Below are 20491 nucleotides of genomic sequence, written 5' to 3' on the forward strand. Positions count from 1 at the left end.
AACATAACTAACATTTTTTACCCAAAGAAGGCCATAAATAGAACGAGCATTATGAAATCAAACTACTCTGTCTCTGGCAAAAGATGAGCTCTTATTCAGGTCGGGAATAAAGGTTCTTGGCAGTAAACTATGTCAAGGACTGCCAAAGTGCCTGCTTATTCTGAGTGCTTTGTGGAGAGCTGGCTATTACCAAGGCACTGATTGCATTGCTAACAGTTAAGGCACTGATGGTACTTTTACTATAACCCCCTATAGCTCAGCAACTGTAACTCAAAAGTAAGAAGTGTCTTTAGGATGAATCCTGACACAACAGACTGCATCACAGAGGCAAATTTAGAGGAGCTCAAATCAGGATTTTGAAAAGCTTATATTTCAGGCGAAGAATAGGTTTCCTTTTCAAATCTGTAGCACAGACTGTGAAATGTCCCCTGAAACCACCTTCTCATGCTGAACAGGTAGCAAGTGTGACAGCGTGCCGAGTAAAGGCAGAATGTCCCTCTCAAGTGTGGGCATGGACAGGTGATGCAGAGAGGCTGCTCCCAGTTTGTGGAGCTTTCCTCTCTCTGTTCATACTGTCACTAGGATGCTATTATGTTCTCAGCCATGAAAGGATTCTTCTACACAGATTTTGATCAAGAAAAGTTAGAAGTCTGACAAGATCAGTCATTCTGGAAAGTCTTGCCACAATGTATACCCATGCAGTCATGAGATCAGGTTGTATTTTATTCTGTTGAGATTTCAGACATCTTCTGCTTAAATTATTTGAACCCCGCCCCTCCCAAATATGAAACAATTCTGTTTTTCATGACAGTTTAGCTGTGTGCCAGCTGCATGAGAAATCTTGATTTCTGTTGTGTGAAACACACAAAAGCTGATCAAAATGTCGAAATACTGTTTTCTGTGAACAGGTGGATATAGTAAGCAACATGCAAGGTTTAGAAGTTGCCTGTTGCAAACCTTTAAATACTGACATTGTAGTTTCAGAACTTCATTTTCATTATAAATAATGCCAATGATCTTACTGTATAGTCAAAGCCAAAAAAGAGTAATAAAAATGAAAATTGTAAAACTGCCAGTCTTCATTTCCATTTTCTTCAAGTGGCTCTTTCCATCAGCTTCATTTTCCTAATGACCTGCATTATTTTAAATGCTGTACTGAGATTACTTGAAGTGGGAAATAATTCAAAGGAGAAAAAACCCTCAGTTTGGTTTCCAAATGTGGCAAATTACTTTGCAACTCCTTTTTCTTCATTTTTGCAGAGGGGAAAAGGTGTGGGTTAAAGGAAGTCCACCTAAAGCGCGTGTTACTTTAATCAGTGAAAACAAGCCGAACAAGATTTTACCAATGGTCTCCATTGTGTCCCTCTCTTCAATCAGAAGCTGTGCTCTAGGAATGTCTATGTGCATCCTCAGTGTTTGCTGCTGCTTATTAAGTGTATCTGATGTCCTGGTATTCTTGCTAAAAAACAAAAGAGACGCAAAGCCAAACATTAACATCCAAACTAAATGAAAAGATACTTGCAAACTTCCTTGTTTTAAATCTGTCCAGCTGAAACATAAAATAATACAACCATGATCAGCAAAATATTCATATATCTTATTTTCCCCTCTTCAGAAACAGTGCACCGTATTAATTTAGTGGGTATGACAAGCAGTTAGACGAATGTACAGTGTTAAGGGATTTGGTCTATTCTTTATCAGTAGAGATCTGAAAACTTCATATAGTTTTCTTGAAGTGTTTTCATGTGATGAAATTAGTAAAAACACTTTTCAATTTGGAACTCCCATTTCATTCCTCATGAATATGAGTAAAGAGACACACAACGGATCAAACATGTTGTAGGAAAATGACGTCTTGAGTAATTTATTATTTTTTTAAAACTTTTCATTATTTTTCATTAGATAAATTGCAAATGTCACTAGAACTGATAAATGAAAGAGAAAATTAATAGCTATGGATTTCATTAATAAATTGCAAAAAATAAATAAAAGCTTTACTCCTATTGATGTTCAAAATCTAAAATTGCAAATCTTGTTTACATTCATGGATTATTTCTAATTGATTGATGCAATACTCTAAAAAAGAAGATAAGCCAATTATACTATCATCATGCAAACTGAAACAATTTCATTTTGAAGTTTGTGTACCAGAAAATGACTTCTTAAATGAGCTGTCTATCGAAGGCAAATGAAAACAGATAGTAAAACTGAGTGCTGCAATAATTTTTAGTACAGAGCTTGCATCAAGAAATCTTATGACTGCACTAAAAACCCAGGAACTTTTTGCCCTTTTACATGTAGTTACTGTTCGGAGGATAGGAAATATTTGCAAATACTTCTTTACACAGGAAGCTGAGGAAAATTAAGACAAGTCAGCCAGTAGTGTGATCCAAGTGCTCATACTTCAAAGAGCTTTAAAATCCAAGGGAAGGACAATTTTTCCAGTGTAAAATAGCTGTAGATCACTCAGTTTAATTCTCCTTTGGCAATGAATTACTGTTGTTAGTAGAATCAGCAGAGGACTATTAAACTGCTTGATGATAAGCTCACTTCTTCCCTGAGTGTGGGCCTTTACACACAGGAGATTAATGCATGTCTGATCAGCTCACATCTCTAGACAATTTGCCCTAACCTCCCACTCTGTCTCCATGTGAGCAAAACCTAACCACCGCAGGTGTTGAGGTTCTCCTAAAGTCCATTTTAGGAGGAATTTCCTTTTCACATGGTCGGTAATTCTGCTCCAAATCCAAGGGTGAGATCTGCAAGGCACACCTCCAGCTGACTCACACTATCTGGCTTTCTCTGCTCTTATAGTCCCTAGCATTAACACTACCAGTACATCTAAAACTTTAACTTTTCTGTCTTTACCTGTGTGGTTAGGTGGTACTGTTGTCATCATGTATAGATGAATAGCTGAAATGCATTCTAGCAGCCTATAACTGGTGCTTCACTTAATCATTATGGAAGCAAAATATCAGGAGAGCTACCCAAGGACTGCCAGATTTTCTCCATATATAATCAGTGGAGAATATTAGTCACAGTATCTTATTAAGCACATAAATTTTCAAAGACATTTAGGATCCTAAAATGCAGATAAATTCCACACTGGCATTCTCAAAATCTCTGCAAAGTCTCTGCATGGATTAGATGCCATTTTCTTATTAATTTCCACTCAAGTTGCTGAAATGCTAAGAGAATCTGAGACTGATAAATTATCTGCATGCTAAATATGACTAAATGCATGTCCTTCAAAAGTTAGACTACTTTGGGCTTGTCCAAGATCATAGAGCAAACCTGTGATTGAGTAGGAAACTGAATTTCTGAGGTCTGGTTCCAATTAATAATCAATAATCCACTAGCTATTTGACACATGCAATCACATACATATAGAACCTGTGCAATGCATAATTGAGTCTAATAAATGCATCACTGCACCCTCCCTCTGCTCACCAAGGACACAGATGACAAAGGGATCAAATCAGACATCTTCATCAGAAAATGCAGAACCCAGCAACAAAGTGAGAGGTAGAAGCATTTCAGCAGTGTGAAAGGTTTATATTCCTGCTACTGCAAAGCACTCAACTGCACAAAAGCACTGTTTGGACCACAGGGAGCAGGTGGGTAGTTCCCCAGGTTTGCAGTTATATTGCTCACCTGCCAAGAGAGAATTCTGAACCCCATTCCTGGGTCCAGGGATAGCTTTATGCATAATATATGGAAGGTCCTTGAAGCCAGGCTTTTCTATATTCAGGAAAATTCCCTGCTATGCCCAAGAGTTATGCCTCGTTTTGTGTGACTGCTTTCCTCCTCCTTACTGGTCTAATTAACTCTCCTGTATGCAGTGGCACTATGACATGAAGTGTCCAAACACAGAACAGGCAACTGGCAGTTGGGTTGAGGGTTGCTGCTGATTAGCATGCTACATCTTTCTGGCTCCAGGAATTTTGAATTATTTTCTGCAGACCACAATGGTTCAACTTTCAGGTTATAAAAACCTGAAGTGCCAATGGCAATTAAGTGCCTCTAGGACTTGGCAACAAGGGAAAGATTTTTAGGATGGTAATTTTGAAGTTCAGTGCCCAAGTATATTTTACCCTAGGAAAATTTAGGCATCGAAGTATCTTAATAGTCTGGTGGATAAGGAGTCCAATGATTAATTCATTAAAGGGAGGAAACATATCTACCTATATTTTCCTTAACCTACATGTGTTAAATTCCCAAACTTAAACATATGCTATGGCTATTCTTTTACTGTCAGACATTGTAAGAATTTCTGTATATCACAATTACTTCCCTTTGGTTCAATCAATCTCTGAACTCCAAGTTATTACGAAGTGGGAGTCTGGGGAACAATATGTATGCGCTGTAATCTTTCACTCTACCAAGACGGCTGCTTTTGGCCACTACGAAAGACAGATACTTGGGTATGTTGGTATTTGAGTCTGACTGAGTACAGCTTTTATGTACAGTTTGTGAATAAATGAACCTTTTTTCAGAGAAAGTAGAATGTATAAGGTATTCTGAAAGAGCGTGCATAGTTAAGAGTAGCCCCTTTTAAATAATCTTTCTGGATCTTAAAGAAAACATACTTATTTGAGTGATTGGAAATATCTTTATGAACAGGAGAGGGTTAAACCTATCAAGCTAGTTATGTAAAGGGATTAAATATGGTGCTCTGCAAATCCAGAGTCATTCTGGGTCCTTGGCAGAGCATCAGGCCACCTCATGGTTTCCTGAAATCTAAGCTGGTTGTTGTAAAAACATATGGAAAAATAAATCTTGTAAGTAATCAGCTTGACAGAGGAATATTTTGGGTAAAAATATTCCTCACTTTGTGTTCAAAATCTGAAAGCTCAGTCAATTGCTATACTGATTCACAGTGAACTGTTACAAAGAAGTTGGCTGGACTGATGCTTTCACCCGAAAGAAACATAAAAAAAAGCTGTGATTATACAGTAGCAGGAATTTTTTTTTTCTTCAGTTTTAAGGTATCAGCAACAAGTTGTGCAGCTCCCACTAAGCTGCTGACTGCTGGGGCTTATCCTGCTTTCCAGACATTTGACTTACACAGCCAAAGCCAGCGACATTTAAAACAAACACTAAAGCTCCATTCTTAATCTTCTTTACACATGCTCATAAAAAGCTCCTCAAAGGGAATGATACACAATCCCTCACACCTTCCTATCAAGCAGGGAATCATCTTTTCTGCTTTCTTTCCAATATTTAAATGGCACGGCACACCCCACGGCATACCCTCTTTCTTGAAATTTGTATCAAAGCAGATTTTGGTGAAATCTAAAAGAGAGCAGGAGCTTTTAATATGTGAGTATTGCTTTAGAGAGGGCTTATGATGCTTTGATTATTAATGTGGTAAATCTTTGGGAACATCTAGTGATGGTGAGTAGCTTGGGTTTTGGTTGCAGTTATTTCACAGGTTTATCATAAATGACAGAGCATCTAGGCTGTAGAAAGCAGTACTCCCCAAAACAGCATCCCCTTGAGAGCTTCAAGTTATAAAGCACCTGCAACTGTAGGCCTGTATTCCCTGTTCCTTTTGAAGTCCTATTTTAACAGTCATTTGGCTTTGTTCATGCTTTTAGAAGAGAAACATAAAATATGAATTTTTAATAAAATCAAGATTATTTGCTAATAAATGAGATGACAGAAACTGACTTGATGATCATATTTCAAAGCTGGTAAAAGGAAAAGCAAAAAGAAACAGTGGTAGGCGAGTTACCTAGAAAACCACCTCTGAACTAAAAGTTGGGAAGAGATGTGCCTGCTTTCTCAATGCATCTGGTAAGGAGGGCAAAAGAAGCTCTTTCATTTGAAGGTCAACATCAGCAGAGGAAAAAAGAGGCAAAACCAGGCACTTACGTTGGCTTAGAGTTTTCTAAGCGTCAGAAGAGCAAGACTCTGAAATGGTCTTGCTGAGCCTGCAACAAGACTAGCGAAGCTAACCAGGGTCAAGGCAGAAGTCTACTGGCTTTGCAGAGATGTTTTGTATGGCTCTTACTGGGACTGAATATCCTCATCTTTCAGCCAGTCTGTGCTGGGTTTCTTCAGGGTACAGATTTGCTGTATATGCTAATCTGCGTTGTTTTCTGTGACACCAAAAAATATCTTCCTGAAGTTGCTTAAACCTGCAACCTGCTGCTAGCAGGGGTTTCTTACCAGCATACAGGCAGTGTATGACCTGACCTGCATGACCACTCTTGTTAGCATCAGTGGGACTATTCAGATGTATTTGCAAAATATTGTGTAGAGATGAGTTTACGCTAAAACCATCTGTCACTGTGTCTTTGGTAAGTATATTCTTACAATAGCAGGTGAAGTTTGTCCCGGTCAAGGCAGTTTATAATAGTGTTCATTTGGTAAAACATCTATGACATTCTCAAATCTGTTGCTTAAAAATAAAAAGATTTTCTAGCAAGCCAAAACTAATTTGAACTTAGAAATAATCCCTTGGTGATCCCATTTTCAAATATATGCAGCAGTTTTAAGGTTCAATATTTTCCCCAGACAAAACAATAAGCATTGAAGATATGAAATTTCCCTCTCTGAAAGAATTAAGGTGCCAGAATAGTCATTCTGTTGCAATTCAACAACTGAATTAGATTTCTGGATGCTGAGCTGATGGAACAGAACTGAAAAATAATAAATGGATTTACCTGCTCTTCTATGCCTTTGGGTATAAGCAGCTAACAATAGTGAATTACATAAATATAACAGTAAAGTTTAAGGATATTCACATTCACATTGTCTTCAATCAAATAACTTCTGAAGAACAATTACTTTGGTACATATTATGAAAACAATTTCCTGAATAGGAAAAATGTCCAAATGGACTTACATAGCTTCTATAATTTAATCTACTAATACAAGAATTTTCAGTTTTTTTACCACTGCATTGCCTCACAGATACTGTCCACAAATTGTCTTTCTTCTTCAGTTTCTAACCAATAATTTGTGCCAGTTCTTAACAATCAGTCAAACGGAGAGTTTTGAAAAGGATTTAGGAATAAAAGATTTACTTCCCTAATTGTCCCTATAATAATTTTTGAACATGATAAACATATAGTTGACATTTTTCAATTTAAAAATACTAAATCTATTCTTACCTCATAAGCATTTCAGCCAAACTCTTTGCATCTAGAAGAAAACAGAAGAAATGTCATTAACAATGAAAATCTATTTGATAGATGGATTATTACCAAGTAAGTGGTTTGAATCAGCCATGTGCAAGACTACTGCTCTTTCTCAGATCAGTGGCAGGCATAAAATCATCATTAAAAGTTCCTACTTTTGCTGAAACTGCATTTCACTGCATTACATCTTTCTGCCCTAGTCAGCCCTGTTCAGTTCCTCAGAAGAACCAAAAATTGCTTAGAGAGGTAGAAGCTACCATTGGCTTAACTAGAAAAAAAAACTACATAAAGTTATTATAAGTAGAAACAGTGTAATAAATAACAGGGATTTCTGTTCCTTTATGCCATGGTTAGCAAGTGAACAGGTGAGAAAGGAAGAAAAGGCAAGAGGATAGAAATGCTAACATCTGTGTCTGGGCAAGAGCCAAATCAAAGCTGGATGATCAATTGCCAACCTTCCATTTCCAAACCAAACCTGGCTGCAGGGCGGTCTGAGCAAGGAGGTCTCCTAGAAGTCAACGTGTTTGGTTGCTCCCAAATATGACAGCTTTTCCACCAGCAATAATTCAAAACCACTACCAGGTCTTCAGAGAACAGCCTACACCCAAAACAGGAGGTAGCCTATTTCCACATGGATCAGCTGTGCCAAATGAGGTGCTGCTGAAGGAGAAATATTGTGGCGTTGTTGTCATAACTTATCATAAAATTCTTTGGGGATATCATTTATTCTGGTGCATATCAGATCAAAGGACACAGCTGACGGTTGGTTCACCCAGTGTTCTTCAGGTAGCTTTCTGTAAAACTTTATCAATGTAATATAATAATTCATGTATTATTATTCAGCAAAAATAGACAGCTACACTTTGTTCTCCTGCAGTCTGCTGCTAAACAAACTCACTCAAAAATGCTGACACCAGAGTCCTTAAGTATATCACACAGCAACAAAGCAGCCTTCTGTGCAAACAAGTGAAGCAATTCCGAGAAGAAAACAATTCCAAGTTTTAAGTGTTCAAGGAACTCTCCTATTATTTGAAACTTTAAATTTCTTCTCTTATCTCCTGCTTGTAAATCTACCAGCACCTGCAAAGACACTTAATGAATTTCTTTGTTTTCTCCATCTGACTTCTGAAACCTTTTCTATTCCTTAATCATCTCTTGGGTCTCCTGTACCTACAACAATTTCCTTGCTAGTGATCCTATTAAATATCCTGCCTTTAAAATTTAGAGGATGCAGGTAGAATCAAACCATCAACTTAATGCATCTCACTGGCTACATTTGTGTTCATTTTTAAAAGGGATGGACAATGGGCTTTTTTTAGTTATGAAAAAAAAAACCAACAAAACTTCCTCCACCCGCTTACTATATCTGTTTCTCTGACACTGTGCCAGTGTACTGTCTTAGGATTAATCCCTCACCTGTTACTAGAGAGGCTGAAATATTGTGCTTCTTCTAGGTCTGGTTGCTCCACTCTTTTATTTCTAACCTTCCCTCACATCTTTTCAGCACAAAGCATGGCAGATTCCTGGTGCAGGGAAGGACTCCTCATTTGAGATATTCCACCGAATTCAAACAACACTCTATTTAAGCATTCAAACTTCCTACTTTTCACCTTGCTAGGGATTACCTTTTGCTGTTGACACTTCTACAAGTGTTACTACATAGTAGATGGCAATATCTTTATCACCAGTCATAAACCAAACTACCACTGCTACTGCTCCCAAGTGACACCTGAGATAGTTTTGCCACTGAATTCTAAGGACTCAGGGAAGGACCCAGCTCTTTTGAAGAAAAAAAATAAATTAAAAAATCAAGCTCTGGTTCCAAGTCATGCTTTTTTTTCAGCAAACTTGATGATGCTTCTTGTTATATCAGCACTAGGATCATGAAGAGACTATACACACATTCTTCCTCTGGCTCACCTAATACCTTAAGTGAAGATTATGGTTTAGTGTGCAATTAATTCACAACTAAAGCTGAAGGGATAAAGCTGAATGTTGATTGGCCCAATGTCACTAAGTTTGCTTTTTAGATTTGTTTACCAGGATTAAATGAGAAAGAACCTCCCTCACATGTTCCATGCTGGATTTGGAAAAAAACATTACATTCTCACCATTAAATGTATGTATCACATATTCAAAACCACATTAACATATATGCATTCTCGGTCAGAGAGAGATGCAAAGGAGACTCAATCAAAACCAATATAAGGCAAGTACATGTTAACATGACAAGGCTGAACAAGGAAGTACTGCAGAAAAAATAGTAACTCCAGCAGCAGGGTTTAAATGTTCTAATTATTCAAGCAGACTGTTACAATTGTCAGCAGCATTACCATAATTAATCATGGCTGTACTAGGCACACAGGTTAGTGTAGGACTGGACCAGAACAAATGTCTCGAGAAGAAAAGGGATGTTATGTACTTCTTCCAGCAAAATCAAGTAGTCTAAAAACAAATGAATATGATAGCAAAACAAAATATGTGTCCTAAACTTCAGCTACAGGAGAAATGATAGTTTCACAAATAAATGAGTACTGACTACAGACTGAAATCTGTATTTCCTACATCAGACCTTTGATCAGTAAATTGAGAGTACTTCATAAAATGAGTCACTAACCCTGTCAGTGTCCCATCTCCCAGCTTTTAAGTGGAGAAAACAAGGTTTGGGGAGGCCATGAATGACAGAGTGAAGGAGATGATCAACCACCCCAGCCAAGTGTCACCCCATGCCTTAGCAAAAAACACAAACTGTGAGTTTGACGTCTGACTGCACTGACAGGCACTGACCCAGCAACAGCCCTCAGTTCCATTCGCTGGGCCAGCTGCCTTAAAATTCTTAACACACTTGGCTTGCCCTGTGGGAAATCAGGGGCCGCGATACAGCTTTTGATTGCATGCTGCCACTTCTGAACTATCATGCCTCGCTGGCACTTTCTGCTTGATTGAAGGTGAGTTGGTTTTAAAAAGAAAGGGAAATTATTACAGTAGCAGTGGAGCTAGGTCAATAGTAAGGACAGAGAGGTAAGTCATCAGGTTTCTCTCTATAATATATGCCGACCTACTGAATAGCTGCATGAACTCCAGCAGTCAATTGACCTTCTTGTAACCTGACCTGTGGCTCTACTAAAACGGGCAAAAATCAGGGCTTTGCTGAAAACTTTTTCTTTGAAAACAGAGTATTCCTGGAGAAATAAATCATACTGGGCATGACACAGGAGGAAGACAAAGATTTACCTCTCCCTACAAAATAAAACAAGGAGTAAAAGGATTAAGAATGGAGCAACTGCTGTTCTTCTGCTACATCTTCCCCACAGAAACTGGAACCACAAATCCATTGTCTATAACCACAGACACAAACGCTTGCATGCAGAACGTACTGCAAATAAATTTGCAATTCCCACTTCTCTTTGTCAAGCAGGTTCAAAGAAATCACATCTCCTGAAATCACAAAAGCAAGATTTACATTTATAACTTGTATTAAATTCTTCTAGAATATCCCAGTGTGGAAATTCTTATTTCTGATGTAGACTAGAGGGAAGTCAGTGGTGGAATCATGATTTAGGAAAAATGAGACCTGTGCTTCGAGGAAGCCCCACTAGGTGATACATATCAAGCGATAGTGACAGCATTCCAATTCCAAAACCAATTCAGATGAAAACTGAACACAACAAGACCAAAACATTGTTTTTTAGTTAGGAGATCAGAAAAACTTGCAGACAGGATTCTTTTAGAGAACTTACTAAGGAGTTCTCCAGACCAGTATTGCTCAGTAACCCTCTTACAACATGAAGTAAACTCCAGAAGAGCAAAAATTGGCTAACGCAGGATCAGTCTTCAAAAAGGATGAACAAAAAGAATCTGAATTACTGAAGACCCATCAATCTGATCTTGGGAATGCACAAATCGATGAAAAAATGGAATGAAGCTTGATTAAATGAATTAAAGGAGACAGAATAATTGAGGCCAATGAATATAGATTTGTGGTCAATTAGCCATATCAAAAAAGGTAGATTTTTTAAGAATGAGATTCAAATTCACTGAGAAGTTAGGACAATGAAAAAACCGTCACTGAGACATGATTAAATACCATTAAAGTATTATATTTATATATCTCTAGAGCAAAGTCTTGGTGCCCCAAAATATTTTAATAACAAAATAATATGATGCCAAAAATTAACACAGCAGCCTTTTTACTCGAGTTTCAACATATTTAAAATGCAATTCTAAGCACAGAACTATTTTTAGTACTTAATTTCATCATGCACCATGGGATATCACACTGTTGGTCCTTTTATTAGTGATCTGGTGTCAATGAAATAATACCTGATACAAGTTTGAAAATTACACAAGAAGTAGGTAGCTAAAACATAATAAAAATCCCAGGTCTAAGGTATAGAGGCATTAAGGCATAACAAACTAGGTTATCAGGTAGGCCTGGCCCCAAGTTAGCAGAGTACGTGTACTAGGATAAAGTCGTATATCACGAATACAAATCAAAGGTGTACAATGGAGAATGGTATCCTGTTGCACTGTCATCAGAGAACTGTCAGCTGCTTTCAGTGGTAAGTTGTTAAACGCAAACTCCAAAAATAACACTTTGCCCAAAATGGTGAATCTTGCAGATATAGACAGAAGCCCATAAAGAGAAAGAAGAAAGTCTGTTACCTCTCTATCTGATGCTGATAAGCCTCTGGCTGAAATATTATGCTAATCTCTAGCACGCACAGATAAGGAAAGCTACCTAAAGATTGCAAAGAGACCAGATAAAAGCCCTGAGATGAATAAATCATGGGAAAACTACAGAGAGAAATTAAAGAAAATTCATGTTTTTGACTTATCAATGAAAACATTAAGAAATTACTCGGTTATGACCATGTAAAAGGAATATTCTCAGAGATTGAAAATATAATAAAAAAACCCTCCTTCTGTCTCTGTATGGCAGACATAAGTATAACAGGACCAGATGGCTGGGTCGTTGAGTTGTAGCTCAAGAAATTCAGATACAAAGTGAGATGCAATTTTTACAGAAACAGTAGTTAAATACTGATGACTTTTACCAAAAGTACTGATTAATTCTTTGTCACTACCTCTGTTTAAGTGAAGAGTAGATATTTTTCCAAATTCCTGTGTTCTGAGAGGAAATAATCCAGAGAAGTCTTATGCAAAAGTTAGGCAAAAGTCATGCTGGCCAGTGTTCATCAGTCTTCCTTAAGTGACTGAGACTCAAGAATCTACGAATACTTGTAAATAAACCATGAAAACTAGATGTGCACAGCCATCATCTCCTGGAGCCAAGGAGCTCAAAATATCCTGCTCATTACTGAATAGAATTCCACAGTATTTCCGAGAAGACAACACTTTCTTCACCCTTAACCCACAACTTTTTTTAAATTAAAATAATGCATAGAGGCAAATGACTTAAAAGATTTTGAGAAAGTTATTACACAAGCAAAAGTATCCAGATGTCCTGATTTCCAGAGCTGTGTATGAACAATAAGGCTAGTTGTCTTCTTTGATCTATGAATTTGCCCATGCCTAAGAGCCCTATATCTCTGCCTTTTTTTTTTTAAAAAAAAAAATAAATCCAAAATATTGTTACAAAAGACAAAATAAGATGCAAAGGAAAGACCTCTAGATGCTGAGATGAGATGTAATACACAGGGTTGGCCCTGGATTTAGTATACATCATAATCATGTATTGATAAAATACATGCAACTGAAGAATTTGGTGGCATTGGAAATGATTTGACTTATTTTTGCAGGTGATAAGTCACTTCACTATTTATCCGTTGTGTGATTTGAAAGGCTTTTTCCCAAATACCTTTAGTGTAAGGTTTACTATCATGTGCTAGTGCAAAATCTAGAGGGCCAAGTGTAGAAGTGTCAGACTGCAAGGGTTAAAACCCATGGCTCAGCCACGGATATTTACTAGAAGATTGATAAAGTTGAATGAATTCACATTTCTAAAACTTATTCACACAGCAAACATCCGAATTTGAATAAGGATTACAGAAAAGTACAGATCACCAACAATGAAAGGTCAGTGAACAATGAAATGTTCTGTTCTGACAGATCACAGGAAAAAGATGTGACAAAGACTATCTGGCTGTGTTTTCTAGCCTACTAACATGTTGCTGCTTTCATTTATATTCTGGGACTTGTGGTTTGCATCTGCTGGAAAATGAAATCCCCCCATCCTCAGAACACCTTATTTTAGCCTTCAACAAAAATATGATATCAGGTTATCAAGACCATTCACAAGGAAAACAAAAAACAACAAATAAGGAAAACAAACAAACACAAATACAGAACTACTTGTCTTTCCACCATGGGAAATAATAACAATGGACACAAGAGTAATTTTTTTAGAAATTTACTAATGAAATGGAAAAAAAGGAATTTCTGTAGAAAATGTATATGCTTTGTTGCCTCATGCCTGTTACATTTTGCGGGAAAATGACAGCAACCGGGGATTGAACAGTTTGGTTACATGCAACCCCACTTGTACTTCCACGTTCAGGTAGTGTGCATAATGCAGAAAAAAGTGACACAGCTCTCATCTTACCTCGCAGCCTTTTCAGTCTTTGCTCCCTCCTCCTCCTCCGCACGACCAGCAGCATCACAAAAAGCAGCAAGACCCCAACCAAGATACAGGAGATGGTCACCAGCATCTTTAGCCCTTCGTTGGTTGCCAGCCCTTCCTCACTTTGCACAACTGACTTAATGAGTGGAGGGATTGTACCTGGAAACAGTGTCATGATATTAGATGCCTATTAATGAAGACAAAAGATTGAGTTCTCAGGGAATATGGCATGTTATCTGCTTCAGTTGCATGCAGAACACTAAGAAGGATTTATCATGCTCAGGGCAGATGCTATGTTTACATGTGTAATGGCCACAATGACATAATCAGTCACATTGACTTCAGAGACTCACAAATTATCAGAAACTGAAAAGAGGTACACTCACTGATGGAAGAAAGTCATGCCCATTACACAGTCAAATACTACTATTAATTTTAAGTCATATTAAATCACTACAAAACTGTAAGAGATCTCAGAAATACTACCTATCTGTATCATTCCTTACTATGGGAAAATAACACTGCTTACTGTGGGAAAATAACACTGTCATACTCTCTGCTGGATTTTTCTTTATAAAGAAAGTATTTGACAAAGTTCGTTTTGTGCTATGTACATCACGTGAATCCTTCACACAGAAACATTCTTATACCACATCTTAGAGCGATATTGATCTGAAATTCAGATAGCCAATCTGATGCTATTTTGCTAAAGAGTGTCTGACATTATACTCATCAGTAAAACAGGAGAGTAACACTGGATAGACACAATCAAATTTTGAGAGTGGAATGAGGGAAATTAATCTACAAAATACTGGCATTGGCAGGCAGCTCACTATTTCATTTTGGGATATATTTGCCTTTTGAATATACCTGGCTTCTTGATGATCTATAATACTCGAACTTTTCAATTCTTTTTGTTTCTTTACTTCGAAAGGACGTGAGAAGAATGCAACACTTTCTTTGGAAGGCTGTTTAGTCATGGAAGGCTTCTCACTCATTTCCTGATTAGTATTAAACTGCTGAATGCAACCACAAATGGGGCTATAAAATGCAGATTTGTTTGAAATGAGTAGAAACAAGCAAGTATTGTGAACTGTGATGACTTTTGATGGAAGCTATTCAATTTTAACCAGCTACAAAACCAAAAAAGTGGCTACTTTGCTTGCTAAAAAGATAGGAGACGTATTACCAACACAGTTATGGATGACTTGCAATTTGGTGCTGTTGCTGGACAATTATCTGTTCTTGTTTGAACTTGATCACTAGTCCTGTTTTTTAATTTAGCAGTATGTATGTCACCAAGTGGTTGCACAATACAGCACAATATCCTTGGAAACAGAACAACATTTTATGCTGGGTGTTTCCAGAAAAGTTCTGGCAATTCACACTAGAGCAATTCAAGAGCTTGCCATCTGGAGCCATCTGTATTGCCTTTCTGCCAGAAATACAGTCATTTCCCACTACAGAGTCAGCAGAAGCACACATGTGCCACCATCACTTTCAATAAATATGCTAGGATACGAGCTTTAGTGACTGACAAATAGGCACATTTGATTCTGTCCTCTTGTTCTGGCTTTTGCAGGCTGTGCCGTACCCCCTGGCAGAAGGGCAGCGTGCAACAATTCCTCCATCCCCTGTGCCCTGCTGCTGGGCGTGACAAAGCCATCTGTCAGGGCCATTGGTTACACTCTCCCCTGTCTGTAAATAGGGATAATAGCATTGCCATTGCTTTGCCCTTGGAGGATGTTGTCCAGAGGCCTTCCCAGAAGATAAGCTAGTTAACTGCTCTGTTGTGTCACATAATAGGTTTCAAGTTGTGTCACAAGGACATTGCATGGAATAGCAATGTGGCCAGTCACTACTGTGAATGGCTGCAGGAACCAGTTGCATGGGAGACAAAAATTTCATGGAAGACAGGCATGAAATACTAGCAAGTGCTTCTGTGACCACTGAAATTAATGACACCTAGTGCCTTATGGTTGTGGTGGTTGACTGACTTTGTTGCTGGAGTTTTTCCTCAGTGAGGACAAATAAACAATTCCTATTTTCTGCCTGGCATTCTATTGTCATGAAATCAGTAGGCATTTTACATCTTTGAGACTGCTACCCCTCTGTCAACATGGCTAGCAGATTCAAAAAGGAGTATATAAGGGGAAAAAAAAGAAAGACAAATGAAAAAAAAATCACAAAAAAAAAAGAGTAAAACCAGTATCTCATTTATGTAAATAACAAGATGTACTTACTGCCATCATAATTGAGTGTTGCAAATTTGGCTTGTTTCTCTGCACAGCCAGCACTGTTGCACACTCTCATTTGCAGTTCGTACCAGGTTGCCTCCTGAAGGTCATACAGTATGTAGGATTTTGACAGGGATGTCCGCTGAGCAGTTGTCCAGACTGTTGTCCCAAACGGCCGGTACTCCAGGGTGAAGGAGGTGATGGGGCAGCCACCGTCATTCCAGCCTATCAGGTTCAGCCTCACTCTCGTGGTGTTGATACTAGCAAAGAGCTCCTGTTCCTTTGAAAACTGCGGCTCTGGAAGCAATGATATATTTCAGGTGAAATGCTTATGTATTACAGATACGGGACCCTAAAGTATCCCTGCATGGACCTAAATCGCTGGTTTACATGAACTAGTATGAGTCAACTTGTAAACCTAGTGCAAACACTTCATATCAGTAAATGCCCCTACTTGCTGCCATGCAAAAAAAAAAAAAAAAAAAGGGATTCAGAACACCACATAGAAATACCATACAAAACAAATACATTTGAAGATTGTCCACTGGTGCTCTAGTCTTTTTTCTAATCTACTTTTGAAGTGAATTGAACACAATTTTGTTTGAGAGTACAGAGATTTTCATTTGTGGAAAATGACATTTTCAAAGAACTTGCAAGTAAAAATCAAATTTTTAAAAATATTTATACATTGACTTGCACACAGCAGATTTGAAAATAATATATACTTTGAAATTTGTATTTCTGAATCAAGATGTTCCATTCAGAAAGGGGATGACATTTCTATTTACTTTTCCTGCTTTGGGATCGAATGTTGGTTTCTGTTGATGTATACATTAATTTTTTTTGACAGTTCTACATAATACAGAGTAATGACAGTAAAAATTGTACCTTGGAATCGAAATAATGACACTAGATGGACAAGACAGGTCATCAAGTGTTATTTATATTTTACTGCAGAGCACTTCAATGTATTACTGCTATTTGCTTAGCAAAACAAAAACATTTTTACTAATGGAAGTTATACCTAATGTGATGAAAGGTATCTATAATGTACTTTTAATTTTCTATAAGCAAGGATTACTAACCAATGAGAATCTTTTTGCCATTTTAGTACTTTGATGAGCTGTACCAAAATGTACTCTCTTTTGCAAATTCTATTGGAATCTAAAAGAAACTGGTGATTCCTGCTGTGTATTATGAACTACTTCAGCTGTCTCTGTTAGTAGCTTTGGATAGAGGTGTTTCTAGAGCTTTCATGTGAAAAAGACTGATTTCAGCTTTCTAAATCACATAGTACCTGGTTTAGTCTGTAAGTGTAGCACAGGTAGCTTCCAGGCCTGTATATCAATTCCCAGAGACATTTAAAAAGTCAGAAGGTCTGCTTTCTCATGAAGCTTTTGGATGTCATCTGAAGAATGTGTATATCTTACATTTCATGCAAAGAAAACTAGAACGCTTAACTTCTACTTCTCCAAATTTCCCTTTCTTAAAGGTCAGCAGATCAATCTTCCTGACTACTGATAATCTCAGCTTGGACACAGCTGATTTGCAGTCTTCCCTGAGCTTCAGCAAGTTACATCAATCACGTCTACTACATTCTAGGTCTTCCCTATGCCATTGAGTGTCAAATGTCAAATGAAACATTGACCTTGTTGTGATGATTGGGAGATTTGCAACAGTACAGGTGTGATGAATAGCATAAAGAAGGGTAGATGTAACTTACAATTGGTGAAAAGATGCAAGATGAGGTGATCTTCAAAGCATTACACAAGGCTACACCACTCTGTTGACTTAGGGGTAAGACATTCTGAAGTACATCTTCAGGAGGGCCTGTTGCAAAATTTGCTCATAATCCTGACATATACTTGCAACATGGAACTACCATCAGCAACCGTGACCATGGGACCCATTGCTGAGCTAACTAAGAATTCACAAACTTTGGCAGTCTTTCTTTGCAGAGGTTTTATGCAAACTTCTCCTTTCTCTTTGACACTTATCCTGTTCAAAGGCTGCTACCTGCTTGCCTCCTGCAGTACCAGCTTGGAGCAGAAATGAGATATTGGTTCAATCTCCTCCACACATAAATGTGCTCTCCATCTTCCTTTGACATCCAGACAATCAACAGCCTGAATTTTTACAGCAGGGGAGGAAACAATTCCTTTATGGCAACAGCAGTAGTTAGAACCCCTATAGTGTATGATAGTGGCGATGCACCCTTCCCAAATATTTACAAACCCATCTTAGAAAAAAAAAATTAGAAAAATAAGGCAGGCATATCCGCTAGTATGTGCTTCAAGTTCCACAGCAAAAGCCTTTTTTGTCACAGCATGGACACAATTGGTAGTGCTTCCAAAGCCAGTAATATTAAAATATCCAAGTCTGTCTTCTCATCAAACCAAGATCTACAGCAGAATGCAAAAGCTTCAGGTGAGCAAAGGGGACAGAAATCAACGTACCTTTTCCAAGTGTTTTGGCCTCAATGATCTCGCTGATGCGACCTGGCCCCACTCCATTTTGTGCAGTTAGAGTAAACTTGTACCAAGTGCCACATTTCAGTGTTTCTAAACGGTAGGACCTCTCACTAGGGCTAATTGGAAAACTACCCCACTGCTCACTATTATCTTCCGAGTATTGCAAAATATAACCTGTAGGAAAAGCACATATGGCAATGATAAGCCACATACAAACCCCAAATTCTGCAGGTAATATGACTAGTGATTTTAAAGACCCAATAAAACTAGAAAAAGCCCTTGTAGAGGAAGATATACAGATCTCCCCCAACTGAAAGATATCAGGGAATGCATTTTGCCTACCCTTACAACAGCTTAACTACCATTTTTATGATCACTTCAAAGGGAAAAGGAAGGGATAGACATTTCTAAATATCCTTCAGTCAGCAATAAAGATCAGACAATGAACATGGACCCTCAGGAATGAATAAGTAGAGATTACATGTCTGGAAAACCAGAGAGAATAACTGCCATAACAGCTGAGGGTACGCTGGAAGAAAGTGATTAAATTGGTGATTAAACCACCACAAAGAAAAACTGCAATTTACTGAAAGCTGTTATCACCACCATAGTGCACATTAAGAGCTGACAGCAATACAGATTGCTCTGGTTTTCTATTTTTTGAGCAATTTATAATCATATACTAGCCCTATCAACATATGATAATTTAGTAACAAGTTGCAATTAACCTGAATTACATTACCTCGGATAGAACTGCCACCGTTGTCTCCAGGTATCCAGGAAAGAGTGATGGAAGAAGATGTAGTTTTAGATACGGTGAGTCTTGGCTGGTCTGGTGGGACTAGATGGGAAATAGTTAAAAATAGAAAATAAATTCAAATTATTAGATAAGGTCTTAAAACCTTCTAAAAGTCATTTATCAAATAACCATTTTGAGTTGCAAAAAATGCAAATTATTTCTGTCAAAATGTCTGTTTAGTTGACATGCTTGGTTAAGACAAAAGCAGACAAGCTCTCATTTTTTTATATTTAAATTTTCTACACAATTCTGTCTTTCAGTTCTTAACCCTTGCTTTTGTCTGAATTTTTTGTATCAGTCCTGTCAGACCTAAATAGCACATGAGCTACCCAGCCATTATTTTTCATTTATTTCTGTATCTCTTTTAGAGAGAAGCTGAATTTTTAGTGGTGGAAACACATGTTGACTTGTATATAATGACCTTCTCATGCATGTGCTTGCAGGCTATTACAGTAAAAGCAAGAATAAAAAAAAGGCATAACTACAGTTTCTACAACTGTAATTGTGAGTGCTTACTAGATAGCACAGGTAGATCTGTGAATCCTCTATGCACATCCATAACTCTTCCAAATCACATCATCTATTCACTTAGGCTATTCGTATAAAGCATACACAACTCCATCAGCAAAGGCTGAACAAACCTGGAAACATTTCAGTTCTGCTGCTCCCGATAAATGTTACAGCAGTGTCTAAACTGTGGGGCGTAAGAACCTAATGGTTCTCAAGACCAGCTCCTGACAGAGTGCAGGCATAAGACAGAGGTCTCATCTCCCATCCTCTGCCCAGTGTCCTGTTTTCTTCAAAAGAAAATTCAGCAGGAAAGGACTGAGAAGGAGCCATGCTATATTCCAGCAAGTTGCCCAGAGTAAGGAGAACTGGGACAATCTGGAGAGCTCCCCTCTGAATTCTGCCTGAGCCATTTAGCTAGTCCTGTTGTACAAATGAGGTAACTAGAACCACGGCACAAAACCAGTAAGGCCATGGAGGATAGTGTTTGCTAAAATAGAGATGACTGACAGGTGAAACTCCGAAGAGCTACTCAAATTAGTGTTAGAACGCTGAAGGGTAAATATTCACTAACACTCTACCCAAGTGCTTTACATCTGCAATTCTAGGTTCAGAAATTGAAAGGGGGAGAAAGGGTAATTCTTGTTTCCAATCCTTTGCATGGCTCTGGTCATGCATAGCAGCACTGTGTCCCACTTGTCTTATGGATTATTTTCTTAACAACTATTACTCCAAGAAATTACTCC

General features: G+C 37.9%; 2 protein-coding genes across 2 annotated transcripts in view; one reads left to right on the forward strand and one right to left on the reverse strand.

Moving 5' to 3' along the window:
* The window catches only part of SH3BGR (SH3 domain binding glutamate rich protein), a 614594-nt gene that overhangs the window by 238599 nt on the left and 355504 nt on the right, over positions 1-20491 (forward strand). The gene's annotated exons all lie outside the window — the stretch shown is intronic.
* DSCAM (DS cell adhesion molecule) overlaps positions 1-20491 on the reverse strand; it is a 456923-nt gene that overhangs the window by 29097 nt on the left and 407335 nt on the right. Inside the window, exons 24-29 of the mRNA XM_069872134.1 lie at positions 19182-19280; positions 18425-18613; positions 15975-16265; positions 13714-13890; positions 7122-7152; positions 1344-1459 (exon numbers count right to left, since the gene is read on the reverse strand). Of these exons, the coding sequence (XP_069728235.1) occupies positions 1344-1459; positions 7122-7152; positions 13714-13890; positions 15975-16265; positions 18425-18613; positions 19182-19280 (903 nt within the window). The remainder of the gene's footprint in view (positions 1-1343; positions 1460-7121; positions 7153-13713; positions 13891-15974; positions 16266-18424; positions 18614-19181; positions 19281-20491) is intronic.

The sequence above is a fragment of the Phaenicophaeus curvirostris genome, chromosome 1 (assembly GCF_032191515.1).
Source record: "Phaenicophaeus curvirostris isolate KB17595 chromosome 1, BPBGC_Pcur_1.0, whole genome shotgun sequence".
NCBI lineage: Eukaryota > Metazoa > Chordata > Aves > Cuculiformes > Cuculidae > Phaenicophaeus > Phaenicophaeus curvirostris.